The sequence below is a fragment of the Convolutriloba macropyga genome, unplaced genomic scaffold (assembly GCF_964194025.1).
Source record: "Convolutriloba macropyga unplaced genomic scaffold, txConMacr16.3 SCAFFOLD_865, whole genome shotgun sequence".
NCBI lineage: Eukaryota > Metazoa > Xenacoelomorpha > Acoela > Convolutidae > Convolutriloba > Convolutriloba macropyga.
Genome location: NW_027452655.1, coordinates 1 through 27,988, shown reverse-complemented (window position 1 = coordinate 27,988; position 27,988 = coordinate 1). Strand labels below are relative to the sequence as shown.

Genomic DNA, 27,988 nt, shown 5'->3' with positions numbered 1-27,988 from the left:
CCGTATTTAATTTATGTAGAGTATGTCTTTTGTTGAAATATTGCCTATATTGCTGTCATAAGAAAACTTACTTCGCTTGTCAATGCACTGATTATGCAGCTGCCGCGTATTATGACCGCTATCAATAATATCTTCTGTAAGTTGATTCACTTGCTCCCGCTTCTGGTCACAATTGGCTGACAATCTGGTATTTTGATCAACCACGCATACAATCTTTTCACCCACTTCTGCAACTACAGTCTCCAATCTGAACAGAGTCGAAAACTAATGTTGGACGAGAGCAACACTGACTTAAATTATTTCTTTTAGAAAATTTTAACTTTCGTTAATCCTTATACATTAGTTAATGTTTTTACCTCTTTTTGTCCCGGCCTTGCTTCTCGAGTTCTTCAACTGTTTCACGTCTACATCGAGCTATCGAGTCTTGGGCTTGTTTCTAAAATTAATTGCTGTAAATTTCTAACAATTACAACAATTAGCTGTTTAGAAACGTCTATAATGGTTCTACTGCTAGAAAATAAAATAGTACCTATTGTACTATTCTGATAATGGAATCCGGGTTATTGATTTGACTACCTTTGGGGTTGCTAGTTGCTCCAACACTTGAGTTGTAACGAACACTTCGTCCTTCAACTTTGTATTTTGTGCCTTCAAACCTGAATAAAAAGTTTTCCTTACCTCATGGTGTTTTCTAAGGCCAGTCGAAAGTTAACTGCAATGATCTCTTTGATGTTCCGAAAATACAAAACACTTAGCAAAAATAGATGCAAAAGCTGCATAGAATTTTTTTGCAAATTTTATAGCATTCATTAAAATTTAACAAATGGCGATAGGCTCATGGCGATGCTTGTTAGATGCCAAAGAAATAATCAAACATCTAAAAATAGTCAAACAATGATTTGTTACTTTTTTGACCATACACAAATATTAGAAATCATGAGAACCTAAAGTTACGTCACAAAATGACTATAAAACTCCGCTCTCCTACCAGTGATCATTCTCTTTCTGTCATTGTAAGTCTGTGTGAACAATTTGTGATCTTCCTGTAGTTTAATGAAGATAGGCGTGTCTTCTTCCAGTCTCTTCGCTTTCTCGTCTCGCGCTTTTGTGTACTTGTCTATACTCGCCTGAAGCAACATTTTAGTACACAAGTTTTTATTTAAAATTCGCTTCAATACCTTCACTCCAAGTCTATTTTTAATTGACGAAGATTACAAACGGGTTTTGAGATATCTGAAATTAAAATATTAACCAAAAATTTTTCCTTCAAGAACCGCGAAACTTTATAGTAGTAGTAGTAGTAGTAGTAGTAGTAGTAGTAGAGAATTCGGGTATGTTTCCCGGGGCTTCAAGTATTGCCCTTGTGCCAGTCCAGTTTCAGTTGTCAAGTTTTTTCCAATTGTTACAATTGTCACATCTGCAAATTATACGCCAAGAGCATTTGTTTGTTAGGCTGAATTGAGTTTTGAAAAAGTGCCAGTGATAGTGTGTTTGTTTAAGTTGCCTCCAAATTTTTGAATACTTCTATTTACAACGTTGTACAGTTGTTTCGTTTGGTGGAAGAAGTTTTCATCGGATTTGACTAGTCGGTTATTTTCAATTCACTTCTACAATGTTGCCTTGTCCTCTCGTCTTCAAGGGTTTTAAATTTTGTCGGAATGTCAAATTCATTACCTATTATAGCTAGGAAGGGAAGAAGATCGTGCAGTTCAACGTAGTGACAGAGTGGGAGGAGTTTTAGGGTAATGAGACGTTCTTTGTAACTTTGAAGTGAAATTCCTAGAATCCATTTAGTGGCCATGATCTGCTTTTTTTCATTTTTGTACATTTTGGTGCGGTTTGGCAACCATGCTTGTGATCAGTACGTCAGTATTGAAACAATATAACCAGTATAGCAGTTCATTTTGGTTGACGTTGAGCTGATGGCTGACATATTTCGTTTTATTTGGAAAAAAGCACTAGTCGCTTTTTGCACTCTGTGGTTGCAGTTGCCTTGCCATGAGAGATTTGATGTAATTATTAAACCAAGGTCTTTTTGGGATTCAGTTGGTTTTATTTCCTGGCTACACATAGATGTCGTGAGATTACCCCTAACATTTATCAACTTACATTTGTTCGCATTTAACTCCATTCCATTCTCTCGGCACCAGTTTTCAATATTTTTTGCGCTTCTGTCCAATTTTGCCTGACCATGAACAATGAACTTATAGTCATCTGCAAATCCAAAACCTTCAATATTGGGGTTTGCATCTGGCAAGTCATTTATAAAAATTAAGAACAGTAGTGGTCCAAGTATGGAACCTTGTGGGACTCCACTTGTTACGTTCTCCAAACCTGAACAACAATTTCCAATTTCGACAAATTCTTTTCTATCTTCTACGTATGAGTGCAAGAGTAATAATATATTCCCTCCTATATCAAAACTTTCGAGTTTCTTAATGAGAAGGTGATGTGGTACTTTATCAAAAGCTTTTGCAAAGTCTAAGTAGAGGATACTAATATCGTCCGATTAAATTGTGTCATTTTAGTAATGTCGTTCAATATCACTAAAATTGAATGATTTCACTGCTCTTTCTCAGCATCTTTTGTCACCGAAATCAAAATATCAAAGATAACAGATAGTTTTGAGTAAATTTTTGCCTGAGACAAAAAAACAAACCAATGAAACAACCAAACAATTCATTCAAAACCTAAATGCGTTTAAAGAATTCCATTTTAAACGTAAACAACTCCTTTTGGGCTAAGCCTTAGATATTTAGTGTAACTGCCTGTACAGGAATAAAGCCTTTGCCACGAGATTTTCATTTAGGGGCGTCGCCCGTCAGTGAGCGTCACTCAATTACGAATCTTTTCTGCACTCCTATGAGTAAGGTCCTCAGTAGCCTTAAAAGGGTGAATGAATTAGTTCCTGGCCGCGAGCCGTAACATCCGCAGGGTGCATTTGATGACTGCCACCAACTCAGTAATAGCTATCTTAGAAGTTAGGCAGGCAAGCCACCTCGGACTCAAACATTTGAGGTGAAAAGAGAAGTAAATGATGAAAAATGAATTCAGAGAGTGTTTACTCTTAACCTGATTATACGCTAATGATATCTTGTCAAATCAAATATTACATCAAATTGTTTCGCGTCAGTAGATTTTGGGAACATGATCTGTACGGTTGACTTAATTAAAAAGTCTGAGATCCAAAGAAAACCAGCCCAATGGAAAACTACAACCGTAACATTGATACCAAAAGTAGGAAAAGATCACAAAACGCTAAAAGGATACAGACCATTATCATTAACATCCTGCCTGGGAAAACTATGCGCGAGCATTGTAAAGGAACACTTGGTAAATCACTTGGTAAATCACTTGGCAAAACTAAACCTGTTCGGAGATCAACAAAGTGCCTACAGATCTGGCAGCTGCACAACAGACAATCTTCTATCGTTAACAGAAAAAGCAACAACAAGCTTTAAATGGAAAGGTGCCACAGCTGCTGCGTTCTTAGATGTAGAGCAAGCTTTTGAAGTAGGGGTCCCCAAGGGATTATTATAAGCCCAACCTTGTTCAATATGTTTGTAAGCAAACCAAAATGTAAAGATACATCAATTTCACATTACGCAGATGACATCGCTATATACTACACACTCGAAAAACAAGAAATAGCTACTAAACATTTACAAACCGGAATCAAACACTTAGAAAAATGGTGCGACAAACGGAAAATACTCCTCAATGCGGGAAAAAACCATATACACCATCTTCACTAGACAAATACTGAACACAAATCTAAGGCTAAGTTTAGGGTCAGAAGACAGCAACGTCGGCAGCGAGGTAAAGTTTCTTGGACTTGATCTCAACTATAAATTAAACATGGACAAATCATGTCAATAAAATAGTAGTAAAAATGCAACAAAGGATCAACATGCTAAGTCATCTAAAATCAAGAAACATAAAACCTAATTTTATTATGTACCTATATAAAACAATGGTGAGACCACTATACAAATAAGCAAATGCAGCTTGGGCAAATGTAATAAAAAGTGATCTCAACAAGATACAGAAAGAACAAAATAAAGCCATAAGACTTGCTTATAACCTGCCAATGAGGACAAGCGTAGATGAACTACATCAAATAAGAAACTTAGAAACAGTAAAAATGCAATCCAAAAATTAAACTCCGAATACCTTGCAAGGGCTATAAAACGAAATAAAGAAATTAAAAACATAATAGAAAAACTTTTGCTAACTTGGAGCCAGATCAAATTGTATCAAACTTCTTTTTAAAACATTTTATAGAAGAAAAAAGAAATCAGACAACGGGGAATGCTGACGTCTTGGGGTATGACTCGAGACGTTAGCTGAAGCCATTCAAAACGAAAAAGATTTAAAAGAAAAGGGCAGAGAGAGGAAAAACGAAAACTAAGGCAAAGTTCCAAAACAACGGTGGATGTGGACATCTTGGGGTATGACTCGAGACGTTAGCTGAAGCCATTCAAAATGAACAAGAATAGGAAAAAAAGAGCATAAGTATAAAAACAAAAACTAGGGAAAAACTCTAAAACAAAGTTGGATGTGGACGTCTTGGGGTAAGACTCAAGACGTTAGCTGAAGCCATCAAAAACTAGTAGCAAACTCTCCCAAAAATCTACAATTAGAGCAAAACAAAAGTGGATGCGGACGTCTTGGGGTATGACTCGAGACGTTAGCTGAAACCTTTCACAAAATATACTGCCCGGGCTTAACTTTTTTTCTCCCTGCATGTTTGGATGTTACGTGTTTGCATGTGTGAATGTATGACTGGTATGCCTGGATGCCTAATCCGCGTATATGTGTATATTTGTATATGTAAATGCATTTTCAGCACCTGACATTCGTCTTCAGATGCCCACTAACCCAAGAACCGATGCAAAACCACATCAGAAAGATCAGTGTGGGAGACTAGACTGATCACGGGAATCAGTCTAGGTTTTGAAGCTGATCTAACTCCAGGGTACCAGTAAGGGAAGGCAGCATGATCGTGAGAATCATGCTGAGGCCATGATGCTGGCCCCACACTCTAACTCCAGGGTACCAGTAAGGGAGGGCAGCATGGCTGAGACCTTGATACTGGATCCACACACTAACCCCTGGGCAACAGTAAGGGAGGGCAGTATGATCGTGGGAATCATGCTGAGGCCTTGATACTGGCCCCACACTCTGTTCCTGCTGGGGAACAACCACTCATCCCCGCAAGGGCGAAAACAACCGCCTCAAAGAGGCATAAACCACAAAATTTAGTACTCTCAGTGCACAAGCCGACTGCTGGTCCGCTGAAAAGGAGGGCTGGCTGTCGGTGGTGCACTGAGGGTGCCTCTCGTTCTCTTTCTCTCTCTAAAGACTTCTTCATTACTGTTTTCCATCCACTATAAACATCAAAATCAATGACAAGTCACCGTACTTTCAGCGCACAAGCCGATTGCTGGTCCTCTGAAAGGGGGGACTGGCTGCCGGTGGTGCACTGGGGTGCCTCTTTTCTCTTCTTTCCTTCTTCTTTTTCTCCTTTCCTTCTTTTTTCTTCTCTAAAGACTCTACTACTTCACTCTCTCCCCCACTCCCTCTCTCCCAAACTTGCTCTGAAACGCCTTTCCTGTCACTCCCACGCCCCCTCCATCCTTCCACGAAAACATAAAAAAGACCCAAGAAATTCCACAACCAAGTATTCCATCCAAACCAATCTCTCTGCCTCCATCCTCCAGACAAGTACTCAATATAAACCACAAGAAACCAACGAAAATACCAAAACCAAATGCAAACCAAAGTGAAAGTGCGGTTTAAAAGGTGGTGTAAACTACCACCTGAGAAATCGCAATTAGCAGTTCACTGCTAATTGAACACATTATAAATCAATCAATCAATTTTGGGAACATGATCAGTACGGTTGAATTAATTAAAAGGTCTGAGATCCAAAGATTATTGCGACACTGTATATGATGAGTTGTATATTTGTGGGACAAAAAGTTGTTTGGCTTTCCCTGCGTACAACTAGACATAGGATAAAAGCTTTAGTAGGAAACACAGCGTAAGTTTCAAACAAAATTAAATGTAAAATCGTAAATAATTAAAAAAAACTGTTGGCAAAAGTTGCCGAATTCTCCCTTGTTCGCGGTTCTCGTTTTTCCATGCAGTTGGCAGAAACAAGAGCAAATTGCATAACCTGTTAGTAGTTAAGCACTATTACTATTGGACATTTCCTCCTTTTAGGCACTGATACAAAACATATTTTTCAATTTATCTTCCACCGTTCAGAGAAATTAATTAACGGAACACTGATGAAGTATTTAATTGATTTGAAAAAATCATTTAAATTCTTCGAGAAAGTAGTGTCGAAGCCGTTAAATTAATTCATAATCTATATCTTCAAGCAGTTTAATAATATCAATTGTGTCTTATTTTCAAAGGCAATAGTGTGCTATATGAACTGTCAATAACGTGATAATGTGACAAAACTAGAAAACGAAAAATGGGCAAATACCTAAGAATTAAGAAAATTTGAAATCTAGTTGTAGCAAAGTCAGTAGCCATAACCTGAGGCGTAACACCGCAAAAAAGATTGAATTTGATTTCAATAGAAAGAAGAAGCATTCTTTCCTAGCGGACAATAAGCTACAAGTTGACCAAAGAAAGAGAAAAACAGAGGCAAAAGTTCAATAAGTCATTATTTATTTGAAAATCAAGTACTTTTAAAAGTTAGAACGACCATAAGCTTTCAAGTAATCAACTAGATACAATAATGTGGATTAAATTAAGAACCCAATTGGAACTATCATTAGTGAGTTTTTTGAAATTTTCTGTTATTTAATTATTGCAGGAGAAATCGAAATTTTTTATAAAAAATACCGACTGTTTACAATCCGAATTATTTGTAGATTATACCCGTCCAAGAAGGGTCCAAAACTAGCCCTGCTAATGCTGTTTGAATTGCGTCAGAAACTTTTAGAAATAAGTCAAAAAATGTGCAGTCATTTGAAACCCTTTCCCAAAAACATGGTATGTAACAAGATTGCCGCGCCTAGGTTTTATAATTTTAGAATGCTAATCAGCCAACTGGATGAGCTGAGTAACTGCAACTGGAAAAAGTCTCCATTAGACTTCCCATTAGTTTTATATATAAAACACAAAATTTTACAGAGACAATGAGACAAGGCGATTCGGTAATGTGCGATCGCACATAAGGTTCCGACCCCGCTCATCCACAATTTTGGCTTGATTGTCTACCAAATGAGGAACATAGAAAAATAGAAAAACCCAAAAACTCAAGTATTTAAAAAAAATTGGTATATGAACGAAAAGAAAGTCTGCAAAGCAAATAACTGTGGTGGAGTAAAAATGGCGCATTAGATTGATGAGATGTGCAAATACGAGTCAAGACGAACAGCAAAATCAAACATCAACAATAAAAATTAATTACATCAAAAACTTCATGTCCGTTTTAAAAAACAAAACTTTATAACAAAGTCAAAATACTGTCAGATAAAACTGATATTAAACAAAATAACTGGGATCATTATAAGCCCAATCTTGTTCAATATGTTTGTAAGCAAACCAAAATGTAAAGATACATCAATTTCACATTACGCAGATGACATCGCTATAAACTACACACTCGAAAAACAAGAAATAGCTACTAAACATTTACAAACCGGAATCAAACACTTAGAAAAATGGTGCGACAAATGGAAAATACTCCTCAATGCGGGAAAAAACCATATACACCATCTTCACTAGACAAATACTGAACACAAATCTAAGGCTAAGTTTAGTGTCAGAAGACATCAACGTCGGCAGCGAGGTAAAGTTTCTTGGACTTGATCTCAACTATAAATTAAACATGGACAAATCATTTCAATAAATTAGTAGTAAAAATGCAAGAAAGGATCAACATGCTCAGACATCTAAAATCTAGAAACATAAAACCTAATTTTATTATGTACATATGTAAAACAATGGTGAGACCACCCAACAAATAAGCAAATGTAGCTTGGGCAAATGTAACAAAAAGTGATCTCAACAAGATACAGAAAGAACAAAATAAAGCCATAAGACTTGCTTATAACCTGCCAATGAGGACAAGCGTAGATGAACTACATCAAATAAGAAACTTAGAAACAGTAAAAATGCAATCCAAAAATTAAACTCCGAATACCTTGCAAGGGCTATAAAACGAAATAAAGAAAATAAAAACATAATAGGAAAACTTTTGCTAACTTGGAGCCAGATCAAATTGTATCAAACTTCTTTGTAAAACATTTTATAGAAGAAAAAATAAATCAGACAACGGGGAATGCTGACGTCTTGGGGTATGACTCGAGACGTTAGCTGAAGCCATTCAAAACGAAAAAGATTTAAAAGAAAAGGGCAGAGAGAGGAAAAACGAAAACTAAGGCAAAGTTCCAAAACAACGGTGGATGTGGACATCTTGGGGTATGACTCGAGACGTTAGCTGAAGCCATTCAAAATGAACAAGAATAGGAAAAAAAAAGCATAAGGATAAAAACAAAAACTAGGGAAAAACTCTAAAACAAATTTGGATGTGGACGTCTTGGGGTAAGACTCAAGACGTTAGCTGAAGCCATCAAAAACTAGTAGCAAACTCTCCCAAAAATCTACAATTAGAGCAAAACAAAAATAGATGCGGACGTCTTGGGGTATGACTCGAGACGTTAGCTGAAACCTTTCACAAAATATACTGCCCGGGCTTAACTTTTTTTCTCCCTGCATGTATGGATGTTACGTGTTTGCATGTGTGAATGTATGCCTGGTATGCCTGGATGCCTAATCCGCGTATATGTGTATATTTGTATATGTAAATGCATTTTCAGCACCTGACATTCGTCTTCAGATGCCCACTAACCCAAGAACGGATGCAAAACCACATCAGAAAGATCAGTGTGGGAGACTAGACTGATCACGGGAATCAGTCTAGGTTTTGAAGCTGATCTAACTCCAGGGTACCAGTAAGGGAAGGCAGCATGATCGTGAGAATCATGCTGAGGCCAAGATGCTGGCCCCACACTCTAACTCCAGGGTACCAGTAAGGGAGGGCAGCATGGCTGAGACCTTGATACTGGACCCACACACTAACCCCTGGGCAACAGTAAGGGAGGGCAGTATGATCGTGCGAATCATGCTGAGGCATTGATACTGGCCCCACACTCTGTTCCTGCTCGGGAACAACCACTCATCCCCGCAAGGGCGAAAACAACCGCCTCAAAGAGGCATAAACCACAAACTTTAGTACTCTCAGTGCACAAGCCGACTGCTCGTCCGCTGAAAAGGAGGGCTGGCTGTCGGTGGTGCACTGAGGGTGCCTCTCGTTCTCTTTCTCTCTCTAAAGACTTCTTCATTACTGTTTTCCATCCACTATAAACATCAAAATCAATGACAAGTCACCGTACTTTCAGCGCACAAGCCGATTGCTGGTCCTCTGAAAGGGGGGACTGGCTGCCGGTGGTGCACTGGGGTGCCTCTGTTCTCTTCTTTCCTTCTTCTTTTTCTCCTTTCCTTCTTTCTTCTTCTCTAAAGACTCTACTCCTTCACTCTCTCCCCCACTCCCTCTCTCCCAAACTTGCTCTGAAACGCCTTTCCTGTCACTCCCACGCCCCCTCCATCCTTCCACGAAAACATAAAAAAGACCCAAGAAATTCCACAACCAAGTATTCCATCTAAACCAATCTCTCTGCCTCCATCCTCCAGACAGACAAGTACTCAATATAAACCACAAGAAACCAACGAAAATACCAAAACCAAATGCAAAACAAAGTGAAAGTGCGGTTTAAAAGGTGGTGTAAACTACCACCTGAGAAATCGCAATTAGCAGTTCACTGCTAATTGAACACATTATAAATCAATCAATCAATTTTGGGCACATGATCAGTACGGTTGAATTAATTAAAAGGTCTGAGATCCAAAGATTATTGCGACACTGTATATGATGAGTTGTATATTTGTGGGACAAAAAGTTGTGTGGCTTTCCCTGCGTACAACTAGACATAGGATAAAAGCTTTAGTGGGAAACACAGCGTAAGTTTCAAACAAAATTAAATGTAAAATCTTAAATAATTAAAAAAAATTGTTGGCAAAAGTTGCCGAATTCTCCTTTGTTCGCGGTTCTCGTTTTCCATGCAGTTGGCAGAAACAAGAGCAAATTGCATACCCTGTTAGTAGTTAAGCACTATTACTATTGGACATTTCCTCCTTTTAGGCACTGATACAAAACATATTTTTCAATTTATCTTCCACCGTTCAGAGAACTTAATTAACGGAACACTGATGAAGAATTTAACTGATTTGAAAAAATCAATTAAATTCTTCGAGAAAGTAGTGTCGAAGCCGTTAAATTAATTCATAATCTATATCTTCAAGCATTTTAATATTATCAATTGTGTCTTATTTTCAAAGGCAATAGTGTGATATATGAACTGTCAACAACGTGATAATGAGACAAAACTAGAAAACGAAAATTGGGCAAATACCTAAGAATTAAGAAAATTTGAAATCTAGTTGTAGCAAAGTCAGTAGCCATAACCTGAGGCGTAACACCGCAAAAAAGATTGAATTTGATTTCAATAGAAAGAAGAAGCATTCTTTCCTAGCGGACAATAAGCTACAAGTTGACCAAAGAAAGAGAAAAAAAGAGGCAAAAGTTCAATAAGTCATTATTTATTTGAAAATCAAGTACTTTTAAAAGTTAGAACGACCATAAGCTTTCAAGTAATCAACTAGATACAATAATGTGGATTAAATTAAGAACCCAATTGGAACTATCATTAGTGAGTTTTTTGAAATTTTCTGTTATTTAATTATTGCAGGAGAAATCGTAATTTTTTATAAAAAATACCGACTGTTTACAACCCGAATTATTTGTGGATTATACCCGTCCAAGAATGGTCCAAAACTAGCCCTGCTAATGCTGTTTGAATTGCGTCAGAAACTTTTAGTAATAAGTCAAAAAATGTGCAGTCATTTGAAACCCTTTCCCAAAAACATGGTATGTAACAAGATTGCTGCGCCTAGGTTTTATAATTTTAGAATACTAATCAGCCAACTGGATGAGCTGAGTAACTGCAACTGGAAAAAGTCTCCATTAGACTTCCCATTAGTTTTATATTTAAAACACAAAATTTTACAGAGACAATGAGACAAGGCGACTCGGTAGTGTGCGATCGCACATAAGGTTCCGATCCCGCTCATCCACAATTTTGGCTTGATTGTCTACCAAATGAGGAACATAGAAAAATAGAAAAACCCAAAAACTCAAGTTTTTTTTAAAAAAATAGTATATGAACGAAAAGAAAGTCTCCAAAGCAAATAACTGTGGTGGAGTAAAAATGGCGCATTAGATTGATGAGATGTGCAAATACGAGTCAAGACGAACAGCAAAATCAAACATCAACAATAAAAATTAATTACATCAAAAACTTCATGTCCGTTTTAAAAAACAAAACTTTATAACAAAGTCAAAATACCGTCAGGTAAAACTGATATTAAACAAAATAACTTGTAATTGAACAGAAAAGATAAGGGAGTAGTCAGTAAAAATACTAATTAACAATTAAGAACGAAAACAGTAAAGTTGAAAAATTCGCTTATTTTTTTAAAACAATTAATTTTTAAATAATGAAACCCATTAGAAATCAAATAAAAAATCCCATAGGTGTACGATTACCAATGTTTCCATAGACGGAATTAAGAGCTACCAATATTCATTTTTTTAAGCGCTTACAAGAAAAAACAAATAGATAACAAACAAAAAATCAAATAAAACTTGGCAGAAAACGCTTTCGAAACCGCAAAGCCATTTTATGGCCATCAAAATGTGTTCAATTGCACTTCCTGCTACCACCAAAAATTTATTATGTGACCTCTCATTAATGAAGCAAGGTAACAAGTAGACAAAAATGGAAAACAAAATGCAAAAATAAGTAACTCTTTAAATTTTTTTCGAAAAAAAAAATTTCCAGAGACATGAACGCCATTAATTACAGAATAAAAAAGTAATTAGGTTCGTATATTCTTCCAAAAGAAGCTCATGAGAATTGCAATTATCCAGAATATGTCTTATGTCTACACAGAGAAAGTCAAAAATGACAAAAAACAAAAATTAATTTACATTTTTTTCGTTTCGAAGCCAGTAAAGTAAATGAATTCTTCAAAAACATTAGAATGTGTGACACTAATTCCCTTTTGAAACTTTCCTTTGACAACAATAATGTCATGATTGGCCTGTAATTAACGAGACTAGATAACAACCAGACAATAAAAGGAACAAAATTGCGAAGTTAAAAAGTTTTTTTTTTAAATTTGGAAATTAATTGTTTTCAGAGTCATGAAAGCTATCAGCTATCTACTAAAATCAGAATATCGTCTCGTCTATTTTTCCATGAAAAGGGAAAAGAAACCGAGTCATTGTACAGTAAAATTTCATGCGACTGAAAAGAGAAAGTAAAAACGGCAGTTAAAGACCATTTGAAAAAATCAATTAAATTCTTCGAGAAAGTAGTGTCGAAGCCGTTAAATTCATAATCTATATCTTCAAGCATTTTAATAATATCAATTGTGTCTTATTTTCTAAGCCAATAGTGTGATATATGAACTGTCAATAACGTGATAATGTGACAAAACTAGAAAACGTGAAAAATGGGCAAATACCTAAGAATTAAGAAAATTTGAAATCTAGTTGTATCGAAGTCAGTAGCCATAACCTAAGGCGTAAAACCGCAAAAAAGTTTGAATTTGATTTCAAAAGAAAGAAGAAGCATTCTTTCCTAGCGGATAATAAGCTACAAATTGACCAAAGAAAGAGAAAAATAGAGGCAAAAGTTCAATAAGTCATTATTTATTTGAAAATCAAGTACTTTTAAAAGTTAGAACGACCATAAGCTTTCAAGTAATCAACTAGATACAATAATGTGGATTAAATAAAGAACCCAATTGGAGCTATCAATAGTGAGTTTTTTGAAATTTTCTGTTAATTAATTATTGCAGAGGAAATCGAAATTTTTCATAAAAAATACCGACTGTTTACAATCCAAATTATTTGTAGATTATACCCGTCCAAGAAGGGTCCAAAACTAGCCCTGCTAATGCTGTTTGAATTGCGTCAGAAACTTTTAGAAATAAGTCAAAAAATGTGCAGTCATTTGAAACCCTTTCCCAAAAACATGGTATGTAACAAGATTGCCGCGCCTAGGTTTTATAATTTTAGAATGCTAATCAGCCAACTGGATGAGCTGAGTAACTGCAACTGGAAAAAGTCTCCATTAGACTTCCCATTAGTTTTATATATAAAACACAAAATTTTACAGAGACAATGAGACAAGGCGATTCGGTAATGTGCGATCGCACATAAGGTTCCGACCCCGCTCATCCACAATTTTGGCTTGATTGTCTACCAAATGAGGAACATAGAAAAATAGAAAAACCCAAAAACTCAAGTATTTAAAAAAAATTGGTATATGAACGAAAAGAAAGTCTGCAAAGCAAATAACTGTGGTGGAGTAAAAATGGCGCATTAGATTGATGAGATGTGCAAATACGAGTCAAGACGAACAGCAAAATCAAACATCAACAATAAAAATTAATTACATCAAAAACTTCATGTCCGTTTTAAAAAACAAAACTTTATAACAAAGTCAAAATACCATCAGGTAAAACTGATATTAAACAAAATAACTTGTAATTGAACAGAAAAGATAAGGGAGTAGTCAGTAAAAATACTAATTAACAATTAAGAACGAAAACAGTAAAGTTGAAAAATTCGCTTATTTTTTTAAAACAATTAATTTTTAAATAATGAAACCCATTAGAAATCAAATAAAATATCCCATAGGTGTACGATTACCAATGTTTCCATAGACGGAATTAAGAGCTACCAGTATTCATTTTTTAAGCGGTTGAAAAAAACATAATAGACAACAAACAAAAAATCAAATAAAACTTGGCAGAAAACGCTTTCGAAACCGCAAAGCCATACTATGGCCATCAAAATGTGTTCAATTGCACTTCCTGCTACCACCAAAAGTTTATTATGTGACCTCTCATTAATGAAGCAAGGTAACAAGTAGACAAAAATGGAAAACAAAATGCAAAAATAAGTAACTCTTTAAATTTTTTTCGAAAAAAAAAATTTCCAGAGACATGAACGCCATTAATTACAGAATAAAAAATTAATTAGGTTCTTATATTCTTCATTTTTCCAGAGGAAGCTCATGAGAATTGCAATTATCCAGAATATGTCTTATGTCTACACAAAGAAAGTCAAAAATGACAAAAAAAACAAAAATTAGTTTACATTTTTTTCGTTTCGAAGCCAGTAAAGTAAATGAATTCTTCAAAAACATTAGATTGTGTGACACTAATCCCCTTTTGAAACTTCCTTTGACAACAATAATGTCATAATTGGCCTGTAATTAACGAGACTAGATAACAACCAGACAATAAAAGGAACAAAATTGCGAAGTTAAAAAGTTTTATTTTTTTATTTGGAAATTGATTGTTTTCAGAGTCATGAAAGCTATCAGCTATCTACTAAAATCAGAATATCGTCTCTTCTATTTTACCATGAAAAGGGCAAAGAAACCGGGTCATTGAACAGTAAAATTTTATGCGACTGAAAAGAGAAAGTAAAAACGGCATTTAAAGACAATTTGAAAAAACCAATTAAATTCTTCGAGAAAGTAGTGTCAAAGCCGTTAAATTCATAATCTATATCTTCAAGAATTTTAATAATATTAATTGTGTCTTATTTTCAAAGCCAATAGTGTGATATATGAACTGTCAATAACGTGATAATGTGACAAAACTAAAAAACGTGAAAAATGGGCAAATACCTAAGAATTAAGAAAATTTGAAATCTAGTTTTATCAAACTCAGTAACCATAACCTGAGGCGTAACACCGCAAAAAAGATATAATTTGATTTCAATAGAAAGAAGAAGCATTCTTTCCTAGCACACAATAAGCTACAAGTTGACCAAAGAAAGAGAAAAATAGAGGCAAAATTTCAAAAAGTCATTATTTATTTGAAAATTAAGTACTTTTAAAAGTCAGAACGACCATAAGCTTTCAAGTAATCAACTAGATACAATAATGTGGATTAAATTAAGAACCCAATTAGAACTATCATTAGTGGGTTTTTTGAACTTTTCTGTTATTTAATTATTGCAGAAGAAATCGAATTTTTTTATAAAAAAGACCGCCTGTTTACAATCCAAATTATTTTTGGATTATACCCGTCCAAGAATGGTCCAAAACTAGCCCTTTTAATGCTGTTTGTTCTTTAAGTACACTTGATTATTCGAATGTTATAGATATTGATTTTTTGTTTTAAAAAATCATAAATAGATACTGCGTTTCTGATAATCAACTAATAAATTTAGCAAAAAACGGCGAAACTTTAATTACAGAGCACTCTCAACGGAATTTGTTGTGAAACAGCCCCCTTTTGAGTCTATAAAATTTGTTTTAGTCGTGTTTGGGTCTGTACTTCCTGTAAATTTAATCAAAATGTACTAAAGAAACTTATTTCGTGTTGCTTTTGAAGAAAAAGTCTTAATTTTGAAATATTTAGCCAGAATTTTTGACAAAAAAAAATAATAAAAATAGCCTACAATATTCTTTTGATTTTTTGTTTTACAGATAAGAATCAACAACGCTTTCAAAAAAAATAACAAATTTTAGCAAAATTGGCGAAGTTTTATTCAAAATTTCCGGAAAAAAGTGAATAAAATCTCGCCGGAATTCACACTATTTTCTCAAAATTTAAACATCAATAACTCTTTGTAGAAAAACGAAAATTGAAAAAAACTCTTTAATTCCATATTCTACGCTGGACAAGCTTTCTAATGATACCAGTCTCAACTCTCTACGATGAATATATCGATGGGCCAAAATTGACTGAACAAAAAAACCCCGTTTGAGTATATAGTTCCTTCCCCCTCAAAAGGAGTCGGAACAAAAACTGAATTTCAACACAAAAATGATACGTTACGACATTATTCAAAAATTCACTGGATCAATTTTTTGATACTGTAATTATGCAGTCTATTTTTGTTTCTCATGAGAGACCAGTTTTTACCGCGATGTATGTTTTTGTACTGTTCACATCTTGTGTAAATTTTTGCTGGGTAGAAGTGTTGAGTGATCAAATGCTCTGTGAGCAAAGGGCTCATAGATTTGATTTCTAAAAAGGCTCCTCTTTTTAAAACAATATTGGCTTCTCAGAGGAATTTTCCTTTAAAGTGCGCGCTAAAAGTTAATAAATGCTATAAAAATTTAATATATGCTATAAAAGTTTTTGCTTGAATTCAAATGCCAACCATTTTCTAAATTGAAGATTTCGATAACTCCTTCAGTTTTGGATAACTCCTTCAGATTGTGCATCGTACAACCTAGTCTGTGCAAATTTGCAAAAAAAACTACGGGTTTTCTTTCCAAAAAGGTCATCCAAACAAAAAGTAACAAACAGTCTGAATTAGCGGATTATTAGAATCTTATTTATCAAAAATGGTCTCAAATAATTATCATTCCTTGATTTTTTTTCTAATATTCCAATTTAACTTCCCAGAAGTTTATTTGGGTGTCGTTTAGCTAACCTCATACATATGTATATCCTTTTCCAGTTTGTCTCTGAGTGTTTGGTAGTTCTGTTTGCCCTGTTTCAGTGACTCCTGACACCTCTTGATTTCAGTCTCTGACTTCTTGATACTCGCTTGCAGTTCCTGTCCCTCTGAAAAAAATCACAATACTTGTCACGTCGAGTTTCAGTGAAAAAAATCTATATTTCAAATTACGTAGAAAAATGAACCAGCTGGAGAACTGGGGAATGAACTCATCTTTGAAATAAACTCATCTTTTGAATTGAACTCTATCATGTGAAATTAACTCGTCTTTTTTACAAGATATTCACCAATCGTTGTTGAGTCCCACCCTTATGAAGCAAAATTTACGAGCCCGACAGGGCAAGCGTGGAGAAACACTACAATTGTAAAGTCTTTTGATAAGTCAAGGTCTGAATCTGAGTGCAATAATCACAAAATTAGATATAAAATATGCCGATTTCGTGGAGAACCCTTGTGATTTTTGACTGTACCTTTAGTGAGTAATGCGTGCGTCTTTTTTCCCTCTGTGATTTCCTTGTTAAGAATGCTGAGCTGTCTCGCATTGTCTGCTTTCACTCTGTCCATCTGTCGCAACACTTCATCTAGCTCATGTTGCAATTGCTTCCTAACAAATAACACAAACAGACATGAACAGAAATGTTGATAACAATAAACAAGAAGGCTATCATCGAATTGGCAGACACAGGCTTCAACCGATAATCGAACTTCAGGAATTATGCCTACAACCCAACCACAGACAAATTATAATTTTTGTACGAACTAGCGCTGTATTGACGATAATATTTGACTACCAATCAAAAGTATTCATGTTTTCATTGCCGGCTTAACCCCTGTCGGTCAACATTCCTAGAACTAAACAAAAGAGAATCATGCCGATCAAACTGACAGTTTAAGATAGGTCATAAATTTTCCTTGTTCTCGATTCCGCTTGGAAACATTTTCGCCATTGATTTTCGACCAGCCTCTGTCAATTGGGCGGTTGAAGTAAAATCTTCAGAAACTTCAGATGTAGATTAAATTGTTTGGACAATGATAGATGTCTGAGAAATAACACTGATTATAACAGAGATTATAAATAACAATGTTTTGGATAAGATCGTATGCACTGGTCTATATATCTAAGTTTAACATAGACAGTCAGCTATGTACATAGAACAAAACTAAAACGAGAAAATAGAAGTTAGAAAATTTCTACAAGAAATAATTTAAATCTGTCGATCAATCCCATTATCAAAAGGATATTTATTGATAGCGGGTTTATCATCCTTAAACGAAACAAGGAGTTAATTTTGCAACACTTTCCATGAAAGATTTTTTTCTTATCGGTTAGTACAAAAAGAGCAAGAATGTGATTTTTTAAAGTTATCGCTACTACTTGTAGTCATTAATACTAATTAAAAGATGTGCTAAAATGTATACCACTTCAGGAAAAATCTTGAAACAAATTGATTCTTCGAGATCGGAATTTCAAAGCTGAAATAGGTGCTGCTGTAATTTAACACTTATTTTGAAACCGTTTTTCAACGGTTTCTATGGGATTAAAAGCAGAGAACGAGAAGAGTTTGGTAAGCCATAATTTAAAGATTAAATTATTTGAAAGCGTACTTTGCATCATTGGAGAGTGTGAACTCTGCTTGACAACAGAAATTAATTGAATCAGTTAATCAAAGTACAAATAATTTGTTTATGCATATGTTATTCTTATAATTTATAAGAATAACATATGCATAAACAACTTGAAATATAGACTGGCGCCGCAATTGAAATATAGACGATAATTTACTGGGTCTTATCAGAAAAAACAGCAAATTTTGGGAGTGCTCTCATGATCTGCAAAGAGTACCAATTTTTTCATTTTACAGGAGCAAGATTTCTGTTTTAGTCGAGTCGTAGTCCTTTCTTTAATCAACTTTATGAAAACTGGGTCCATTATGTAGCACATGCACAAATGTCTAAATTTGGGGCTTTTTGCTTATGCCTAACAGTGACAAAACCTCAATACAAATTCTCATAAAACGCCATTGATCTTCAGGATGAAAAAACTATAAGCTAAACGCGGACAAATATTTCAGGGAAAGATCGAATTTTCGTACTTGCATTTCACAGGAAAATAATTCTTCTGCTCGAATTTTATTAATAATTCTTTGAGAACAAGTTCATAGATTTACTGATTTTTCTAACAGTGATATGTGTAGTCGCAGAACTGCTCATTGTCTTTATAATCGATAATTAGTATTGAGGGAAATTTTTTTACTGAATCAGCAATTTTGTTTTCGGCTTCTTTCACTTCTGTCATTTCGACTTGCTGCTAACTTTGGTTAGTATCTGTGGACAACAGCGGCGGTGTAAACAAGGGTGACATGCCATGTGGACAAGAGTGGCAAAATCTTGTCACTGATTTCCACTCTTGCTCAAAAACTCTTTTCTTGAGTGTGGATAATAAGGGCAATATTTTAAGCAAACTTGAAGCAACCCGGACCCTAGTCCCATAGTAAGTCAGTACTGAAACATTGTATTCCAATTGTATATCGTCGGCCCAGTACTGTATTAGTGTATCCTAAGAGTATCTTTCAACTCATGATGTGCAGTGTAAGTCCCATAGATACTTTTTTTTCTGAAAATAGACTAAGCATTCTTGGTTTTGATTCCCATGATGTTCATAGCAAAATCATGAAAAATTGTGAAAATTTCAAAAAAAAATTTATTGGTTTTATTTGAAGTACCCTCTCATTTAGGCAACCCCCCCTATGATATCCTTTTATCTTGTTCTCTGTCGTTTTTCCCTTTACTTCAGGAGAAAGGAACGTTTTCTGACGCTGCTGGGCGCCTTCTGACGACGACGCAACTTGGCCCGTCTCTCCAAGATGTCCTACGTGTTCAGGATCCCCTCAAATTGCTGACCTGCGGAAGGTGTGACATCGTCACAGTAGTCGCTGATGGTCGTCAGATGTCTGGATTATGTCGTGAAAATTCAGAAAAGTTCACTGGAACTTGCCAAAAGTGTGTTGGAGCATGATCCGGACAGTATTCAACAAGATAACTCACGAAGAATGTTGAACAAAGAAAATACTGAAACTGCAAATTTAAATGTAATTTGTTATTTCCAGATCATTTTGGGGTGAATTCATTTGTACAATTCACTTTTTACTGCCCTTTTTTTCCAAGTTTTTTACAGCTCCGTAAGAATAGGCTGATTTTTTCTCTGTCCTTTTTTTCTCAGTCTGTGAGATTCGCTGATAAGGCTTTTTACAGAATGAAAAAGTGCACTGCGCATGATAAATTAAGTCTGGTCTTTTCGTCTGTTCAGAGACTTTTCAGAGATGCAAAATTTTTTTGTCTGATTTTTTGTCTTGACATAGCAAAAAGTGACATGATCAGACTATGGCAATTATAAAAATACAGAATTGAGATTTTATGATTCAGTGCTGATTTACTATGGTACTATGGTCCGGGAATTTTTAACTGTTTTTGCCCGTGTCACAAACGTCGCAAATGTCCGCGCACGCATATACCCAGTTTGCTCACCTTAGACGAAACGCTGTAATTTTACTGAGACTTGCAATGGGCTATATAAATCTAAAAGAACTTGTGTTTTGTGATTTCTGGAATCTGACCTCCTAAAAACGATTTAAAAACGACATTAAATAGAAACTTATCCAAAACTAGTGACAAATTCGAGCAAATTGCACTAATGCTACGTAATGACCCCGAACTGAACACTCGTGGCAAAAATCGACTTTACTCTTGCGCTTAAGTTGTACTTTGGTTGTACATTTCGGCAAAAATTGACAGTCATTGCCTTAATGTTGGTTCATTCTATACAGAAAAGATTAGTCTATTATCTAATCGCTAATTAAACTAGTAATCTACCAACAGGATACTTCTATCTGTCAAATTACTCGATATTTGAGCAGAAAGAATTGAGCTCGTCCGATGATTCGCTCAACCGTCCCACAATCTTTTCAAAGAGACGTTCTGCTTCTTTCTCAAGTTCCAGTTGAGCTTCCAAACTGTATTGTTTCGTAACAGCTGTAAAACCAAAACTGCTCTTTTCCAGTTCCCCATAAACTTGTGGTATTTTTAAAATTTGTTTCACAATTTTGATATTTTTCGCAGGCACTGAATAGAAATCAGTGTGATTGAAATAATAATTATGCCTGATACAGTATTTTTTGACTTGTAGTTGCTTTTAAATAGATATTCGCATATAGATTGTTATGTATATCGCAAAAAAAACTTTTTTATTGAAAGGAAAAGAGCCGTGATTTGCGAGGCTTACAACCTTTAGCTGTAGAATTGTTAGCATCGTTTGAATCTTCTTGTAACGAGAGACTTAGAGTGCTACTTTGTTGCTGTTGCAAAGTTGCTACTCTCGACAAGATTTTGTTATCTTCGTTTTGTTCCCCCGATTCAACACCGTCATTCTCGGGTTCATGAAAAACAATGTCGACTTCTGGTTTTTCATCAGTTTTTCCATTATTCTCAGCGTCATCCGGGAGGTCGCTACGTTGTTGACCATCACTTTCATCCTTTTTATCAGCGGACGACTTTTGCACACCCACGCCTTCGACCTCCCCTTTGTCTAAGGGAGAAGAGGTTACCGAGCGGAAGGTGGAATCTCCACCTGAAGAGGTGGAAAAAGACTGGGAAGAGCGGAAGTTATCCCCGTCCTTTGGACGTTTTTCTCTGCTGCACATTAAAAAAGTAATAATAATGACTGCATAAGCGTTTCCATTATTTTCGTTTCAACATATTCTCTCCAAAGAACTCTCTGAAATGATTATTCTCTAATGTTTTTTGTCTGAAACAAGAGCTGCGAAGTTGCTGAAACGAACTTGCTTCGCTTAGAAACAATTAAACTCTCTCATGGTATTTTTAGAATTATCCTTTTTACTTTCGATACTTCTTCTTTGAATTATTGGATCGAATTTAGCTCGGAAACAAACTGATAAGTGTTAATCATAAATAAATGATGTTGAAAAAATGTTTTTTTGCAGTCACAATTGTATTGCTTGTTTTACTATTGCTTCTATATTAACAAGGACTGTTTGACTAACCGTAGATTCTGAACATCAAGAAGCTTGTCTTTTAGTGCGTCCGCTTCTGAGTTCTTCACTTTCATTGCCGAACTGAAACAAAAAGTTCGAAAATTAGGATGACGAATAAAAAAATAGATACGTAATGGAAATCATGTTTCTGCACTTTAAGCTATCCCCAGTCGATTCTGAATGGTTATCTTGCAAGATTCTGGCAGATTCTGCCAGAATCTTGCAAGATTATGCATAATCTTGCAAGATTTCTCCCAGAATCTTGCAAGATAACCATTTTTCTGCCAGAATCTTGCAAGATAACCATTTTTCTGACAGAATCTTGCAAGATAACCATTTTTCTGCCAGAATCTTGCAAGATAACCATTTTTCTGCCAGAATCTTGCAAGATAACCATTTTTCTGCCAGAATCTTGCAAGATAACCATTTTTCTGCCAGAATCTTACAAGATTATTATTTTTCTGCCAGAATCCTCTAGTATATCCACTTTTTTTGCACAAGATCCTACAAGATGAATTGATTAAGGCGAATAATTCTGACAACAAGAGATTTGCGCGACAGCTCTTCTAAAGTCCTTCGAAGCTAAAAAAAAATGGCAAGCCGTGAATAATAACATTTTTTGTCCATTGGCAAAAAAACTTTAGCGTAAGGAGCTGAATTAAATGAAAGGAAGCTGTTTAAGATGCAAAGAATAATATCACATAATTTTTTCATCAGAAAAGTTGATCTAGACGTATAGTTTTGTAAATCTTGTTAAAGTTGAAGGAAAAAAGTTTTTAATAGTAATTTATTTTGTGTTAACAGTTCTGTAAGGCAGATTTTTATTTATTTTATTCAGATAATTCATATTTGCAGATTTAAAATCTATTTAGTTTTTTTTATTTTTCTTAAAAAACACGCAACTGATTCTTAAGTAAATTTTTGCTCAAAATGAAATGTTTTGCATGAAAGAGAGCCAATAAGAGGACAGCTCGACCGGAACGAACTTGCAAGAATCTTGCAAGATAACCATTTTTCTGGCAGATCTTGCAAGATAACCGTTTTTCTGCCAGGTCTTGCAAGATAACCATTTTTCTGCCAGATCTTGCAAGATAGGCAGTTTTTGCAAGATTCTGGCAGAATCTTGCAAGATAACCATCTGATCTCGACTGGGGTATGCGTGGATTACAAGTCTGAGAACGAATTGCTTTCAAAAATCTTATCGCAAAGGACTCACCTGAGACTCAAACAACAACAAACAACTTGGACACCCAGAAAGTATGAATCAAAACATGCTAGCAAGATAAATTTATACATTTCTACATCCTGTAATTTTAATGGCATGACGTTTCGCAAAGTTTATTATAATTTTGCGCCAGTAAACAAAGTATAGCGATGCAAATGACGTGTTTTTGTCGTTTTTGTGACATTATACTGACTTAAAATTATCATACTTCTGTGGCAAAAAAAACGAGACACACTCACTCGTGAAAACAAGGCACTCCCATAGCGTGAACTCAAACACACTGTATACAAACTTCATTTCGGTTCTCTTTAAACCTGAATTTATCCGGAATTATGATAGTCGTCAGTTTAGTAATTGGGCTGCAGTCAACAAAGTAGACGTCAATACCTGAGAAGGAAATATTCATACCATTCATTTAAATCTGTTATAAAATATTTGCTTGGTAACTGTATAAATGCCAATTTAAGTTTCCATGATTCCGATCAGTAATTTCACGTGTAAACAGATTTCACGTGCTACTCAATTCACTGCTTCATAAGGAAAACTGGTAAATTTGTATCCGAAATTTCACTGTTATTAATCCTCTCATCTCTTTGAAATTTATATGAGTTAAAACTCGATATCAATTTACAGTCTATTCATCTACAAAAACAAACAAAAATCGGGATATTATAGAAAATGCTGTTAAAAGACAGACAAGTAACATTGTAAATATCCGTTTTGAGATGTTAAGTTTGTCAGTTAGTGCATGTGAATTGACTTACTCGTGTGTCTCTTGGATAGCCTGTATCTCCTGACTCATTTGTTCATTCTCTGCATTCAGTCTTCCTGTCTCGTCTGTCAATTCGTTCATCTCCTGCTGGTGTGAACTCAGCTCATCTTTCAAACTGCGCATTGCTTCAAGGTCACCCTTCTTCTCTTCATTTGACTGCTTCAGTTCTGAAATTTCATTTCGATGAAAAAAATTCAGTGTTCCAAATGGTTTTGAACAGATTTTCAGTCAACAGGTTTTCGGTTTTGTAGTTTTGAGTTGGTTCATGTGCAAAACATTCTGGTCAAATTCAACTGGAGCATGTGATCAGGATATGCAGTAAACACAATTGAAGAAAATTGTAAACATTCAGGCAAAACTGCACAGTTTGTTTTTTTTGTTATACCTAGATAGAATCAAGCATATTCAATTTTGCATAATGAAAAGTAACGCACGACCAGAATTATGCAACCATGCTGATACTTTATTTTGCTTCAAATATTTTGTCAGCCCTTACATTGTAAAAGTAACCTGCGTGGCTCAATGATCACACTTGACACATAATGATACCAAACTACGCAAAAAAAGATTTCCTATAACATCTTTGAGAGGCGGAATTGATGTTTACTACTAAAATATTCAAGTTCAGTACTGCATGGAGCCTTCTGAGACCTAAAACCGAGTGCATCGAGTCATTGTTTCAATCAATTTTTATTGTCCCACGAATTCCAAAACTAAGAAAACAGGTTCTTTCGTAAAAACAAATATGACCGATCGATATGTCATTTTGATAAGCTTAAGAATTATTTTAATCATAATGAAATAACTCTTGTGTTTGAGAATTTTCAAGAGAAAACTGGAAGGAGAAAAATTCTACACTTTCATGTGCCTTTTATTTTGTTTCAAAAGAAATTATGGTCGTACCTCAAACAAATAAATTGTCTTCAACTAATGTATGCAGGCTTTTAAATTGACTTCTGTTTATTTCAGAAAGATTTCTTTTCAAATGAAAATGCTTGATGAAAGACGCAATTAATTGTTTGATTGGCTCCTAAATTTAAGGTAAACTCCCCATGATTAACATTTTTGCTTGATTGCCATAATAGTTAAGTACGAGTTTAACAGTCATTTAACGGAAACGGATTCAATTTTGTTTACTTAGCAAATTTCTTTTCAATATGTTTTAAATTATATTCATAATACATAGTTTTCTAAGTTTTCTACCGAATAAATTCAGTAAATCAATTTCATTGTCTGTTACAGTACTTTTAAAATTCTCTGACCAATAGATTTGATTTCAAATCGGAAATATTTAGCTGGGAAAAGTCCTTAGTTTGCTTTGAATCTTAGGCTGTAGAAATTTGCCTTGACAAATCTTTTACTGGCTTGTAAATGAAGATAAAATTTAAGCATGCAAGTGTTCGATTTGATTAAAAGATGGATCAAATTATGTTTCAAAAGTGACATTGTTATTAAAAAAATTTTTGTCTCACTTGATTTTAAATATGTTTTACTTATATGATTTATATGCAAAGTTCTGTTAAGATCTCGAAAATTTGTGGCAAATACGTTTCTTGGACACTCCCGATAAAAATGGTTTGAAGTTACCGGGAAAATATTGTAAGAAATGTTAGTTAATCAAGAATTCTATAAGATATTTTAAGTTCCATCAAAAAATCTAAAAAGCCAGAACATCATGTGAAGGTGCTTCAATTTGGTTTGTGGTTTCAGTGGGACATTTCGTTCCCTTTTTTTGAACTCAAATTTTTGTTACAAAAAATTTCGGAGTTAAAATTGAGATTTGATTTCCCCTCGAGGTTGGTGGCAGAGCAAATCAGCGCTGAATCAGTCTACAGATATTCGGGTATTTTTCCTGGATGGCCAGTACTTTGTTCGAGTGACAATTTGCGCGGGCTAGTCTTGATTATTTAGTCAAAATTACTGCATGAAAATTAATTGTTCAGCTTAACTCCCGCTAACAAGGTATGCGTTATATGTGATTCGAACTTCCGCATGGGTACTTGTAATTTTAAATTTGCGTAGCAAGTCCTAATCACTAAGCTAAATGGGCTCTGTGGTAATTACATACAACCTAGTTTAGGTATAAAGAGCGTCGATACTTCTATAATAATCACCAGTTGTAACCAATAAAATTATGACATTATTCTGCTCAAATTTAACTTTAGCGCATAAGTATTTTTTAGACTAAACAGGATGAATTTAGACAGGGCGAACTCGATGACTTCAATATAATCATAAAAAACTGTACATAAAAAAACTTTAAATGTTCTGGGGGTTGCAATGCTTTTGAAGTGAATTAAGGTTACTCTTGAAAAGTGCTGGTTCAGCACTGAAATGCTTTAAGAATCAAGTTCGGGCCATTAGCAATTCATGTGCTGCATTTTAGGTGAACAATAGTTTGTGCTCACATTACAAAACTAGCACAGTCACAGTCCGTAGTTCATTTGAAATGAAAATCTTTTTTACTACCAATGAAGTGTTCTTCTGAAAAAGAGAGCCATATAGTTATCTACATTTAGAAATCTTAACTGGTAAATATTTGATTGAAGGTACCTGTGTGTAGTTTCATGTTCTGTTTCGTCAGTTTCTCGTTCTCTTCAATTGTTGATTGTGAGTTGTCTTGTATCTAAACAAAGCAGCTCATTTTATTGAGCCTATTCTTAGTATTCGCTAAAAAATTAAAAGTCATAAAAAATAATCACTGAAAGCATACTCAATTGATATAGAAATTTATTTCTAATAAAGAAAAGCACGTATTCAAGAAAAATGATGGTACTCAAGTTTCAGCTGGCATTTCGGAAACGACGCAGGTTTAATAGGCAGTAATTATTATCTTTACTTAGCAAGCCAAAAATTATTTTAAGCTACAAATATTTCAGCTTATCTTCCCTAATAATTCGATCAGCTCTGACCGCAGTGACAATCGATCTTCACAGAAAAGCAGTAATGGACATAGGGTTGTCTGGATTCACCGATGGAAGAGATCTGTCCAAAAGACGGCCTGGATTTTATGGAAGAGCTTAATAAGTCCAGCTGGGCTACAAAATTTACTTTAATTTCTTGGTCGAAGACCCATTTGAATTTGTGCCAAAGTCTGCTAAAAGAATAGGTATAGCCATTGACAGGTAGAGCTAATTACTTTTGATTGATAAAAACTTACAAGATCTTACAAGATTCACTCTGTCTTTTAAGATCTACAATATGTGCATTGTCTTATAAGATCTTAAACGATATGCTCCATCTTATAGGCAGTTACAAGATATAGACTATTGGTAAGAATTTTATAAGATATGCAATGGTCAATGACTAGGGTTGTGCTTCAAGATTTGTTTCACTGTGAGGTTTACACAAACTTTTATTACCTCTTTAAGTTGCAGTTCCAGTTTCTCCCTGACCTCAGTGTACTCTGCCTGTTTCTCAAAGTCACTCCTGGTGATAGACACAATCTCAGCCCTCATCTTGTCATTCTCATTCCTCACCCTCTCCAAGTGCTTTTCCAGGTTCTCCTCCCTCGCTTTCAACTGCGCACAGTTCTTCTCTATCATACCTGTGGACTAAAAAACGGGGAATGAAAGAGTTGCTATTGATAAAACATAGCCAAAGCAATAACAATTTTAAATGAAGAGAATTAAATGAGAGCATTATAAACATGACATGGTTAAAAACACAAAAAGGAACAGAACCCCCCCCCTTAAAAAAACTGCCTAGAGTGATTTTAAGAATTGGAAGAAAATCATTTTTTTGTCTAAAAGTGTGCATATTTAATAGTTTTCGAACTTTTCACTTGACTTACTCTGCTTTTGATTTGAAGTCTCTCTTTCCTGGCCTCTAACTCTTTCCTCAACTCATCCAATTCGTCTTTCTTGCTCAGATTGTCACTCTCCTGAACAAAAAGCAATATCATCATTTGATGTTAAGAATAGATGATAAATTTATTAATAAAAAATTGACGAAAAATTTGGACTGATTTCTCACCTGTTCCTTAATTCGTCTTTTAGTTTCATCGATCTCTCGCTTGAGTTCTCTCTTGTGCTTTTTAGTCTGCTGTCGCTCTTGTTTCAATACCTCTTCAAGTTCCAACATGTCATCTTCGATGTCTGCTATCTGAACCAAACATGATCAGTCACTTTTAATTGATTTTCATAAAGCTGCAATAAACTGTCAGACTTGCTCTAAATTTTTATTTTAGGTTGACTCGTTGACTGTCCTGGGCAACAGTTTATCATCTGGCCTACTTTGATGGCAAAGAATTCAGTTCAATTTTGTACAATATGAACAATATAATTTAAATTGCGCTT

At 34.9% G+C, this 27,988-nt stretch overlaps 2 protein-coding genes across 3 annotated transcripts in view; both read right to left on the bottom strand.

Annotated features, from left to right (window-relative positions):
- The window catches only part of LOC142357694 (uncharacterized), a 31,466-nt gene extending 3,677 nt beyond the window's left edge, over positions 1-27,789 (bottom strand). Inside the window, exons 1-13 of one of the 2 annotated variants that reach the window (XM_075409246.1) lie at positions 27,666-27,789; positions 27,484-27,573; positions 27,053-27,244; positions 26,244-26,316; positions 23,683-23,857; positions 23,233-23,277; positions 21,703-21,774; positions 17,116-17,249; positions 16,619-16,752; positions 989-1,127; positions 577-656; positions 357-436; positions 72-247 (exon numbers count right to left, since the gene is read on the bottom strand). In XM_075409246.1, coding sequence (XP_075265361.1) covers positions 72-247; positions 357-436; positions 577-656; positions 989-1,127; positions 16,619-16,752; positions 17,116-17,249; positions 21,703-21,774; positions 23,233-23,277; positions 23,683-23,857; positions 26,244-26,316; positions 27,053-27,244; positions 27,484-27,573; positions 27,666-27,773 — 1,498 coding nt within the window. In that variant the 5' untranslated portion in view covers positions 27,774-27,789. The remainder of the gene's footprint in view (positions 1-71; positions 248-356; positions 437-576; positions 657-988; positions 1,128-16,618; positions 16,753-17,115; positions 17,250-21,702; positions 21,775-23,232; positions 23,278-23,682; positions 23,858-26,243; positions 26,317-27,052; positions 27,245-27,483; positions 27,574-27,665) is intronic. The other variant, XM_075409247.1, reaches the window with a different exon arrangement.
- Positions 20,541-21,677, bottom strand: LOC142357692 (uncharacterized). Its single transcript, XM_075409245.1, has 2 exons — positions 20,928-21,677; positions 20,541-20,674 (listed from the first exon to the last, which is right to left on the bottom strand). Exons 1-2 carry the CDS (start codon positions 21,340-21,342, stop codon positions 20,541-20,543), a joined length of 549 nt encoding a protein of 182 aa, XP_075265360.1. The 5' UTR covers positions 21,343-21,677.
- Positions 27,790-27,988: the final 199 nt, after the last annotated feature.

Excerpts from the sequence above, each read along its gene's own strand:
- LOC142357692 (XM_075409245.1), bottom strand. The coding sequence starts at position 21,342 with ATGTGCAGCAGAGAAAAACGTCCAAAGGACGGGGATAACTTCCGCTCT. Across the intron at positions 20,675-20,927 it reads TAACAATTCTACAGCTAAAG|CTGTTACGAAACAATACAGT; the intron begins GTTGTAAGCCTC and ends TTGGTTTTACAG.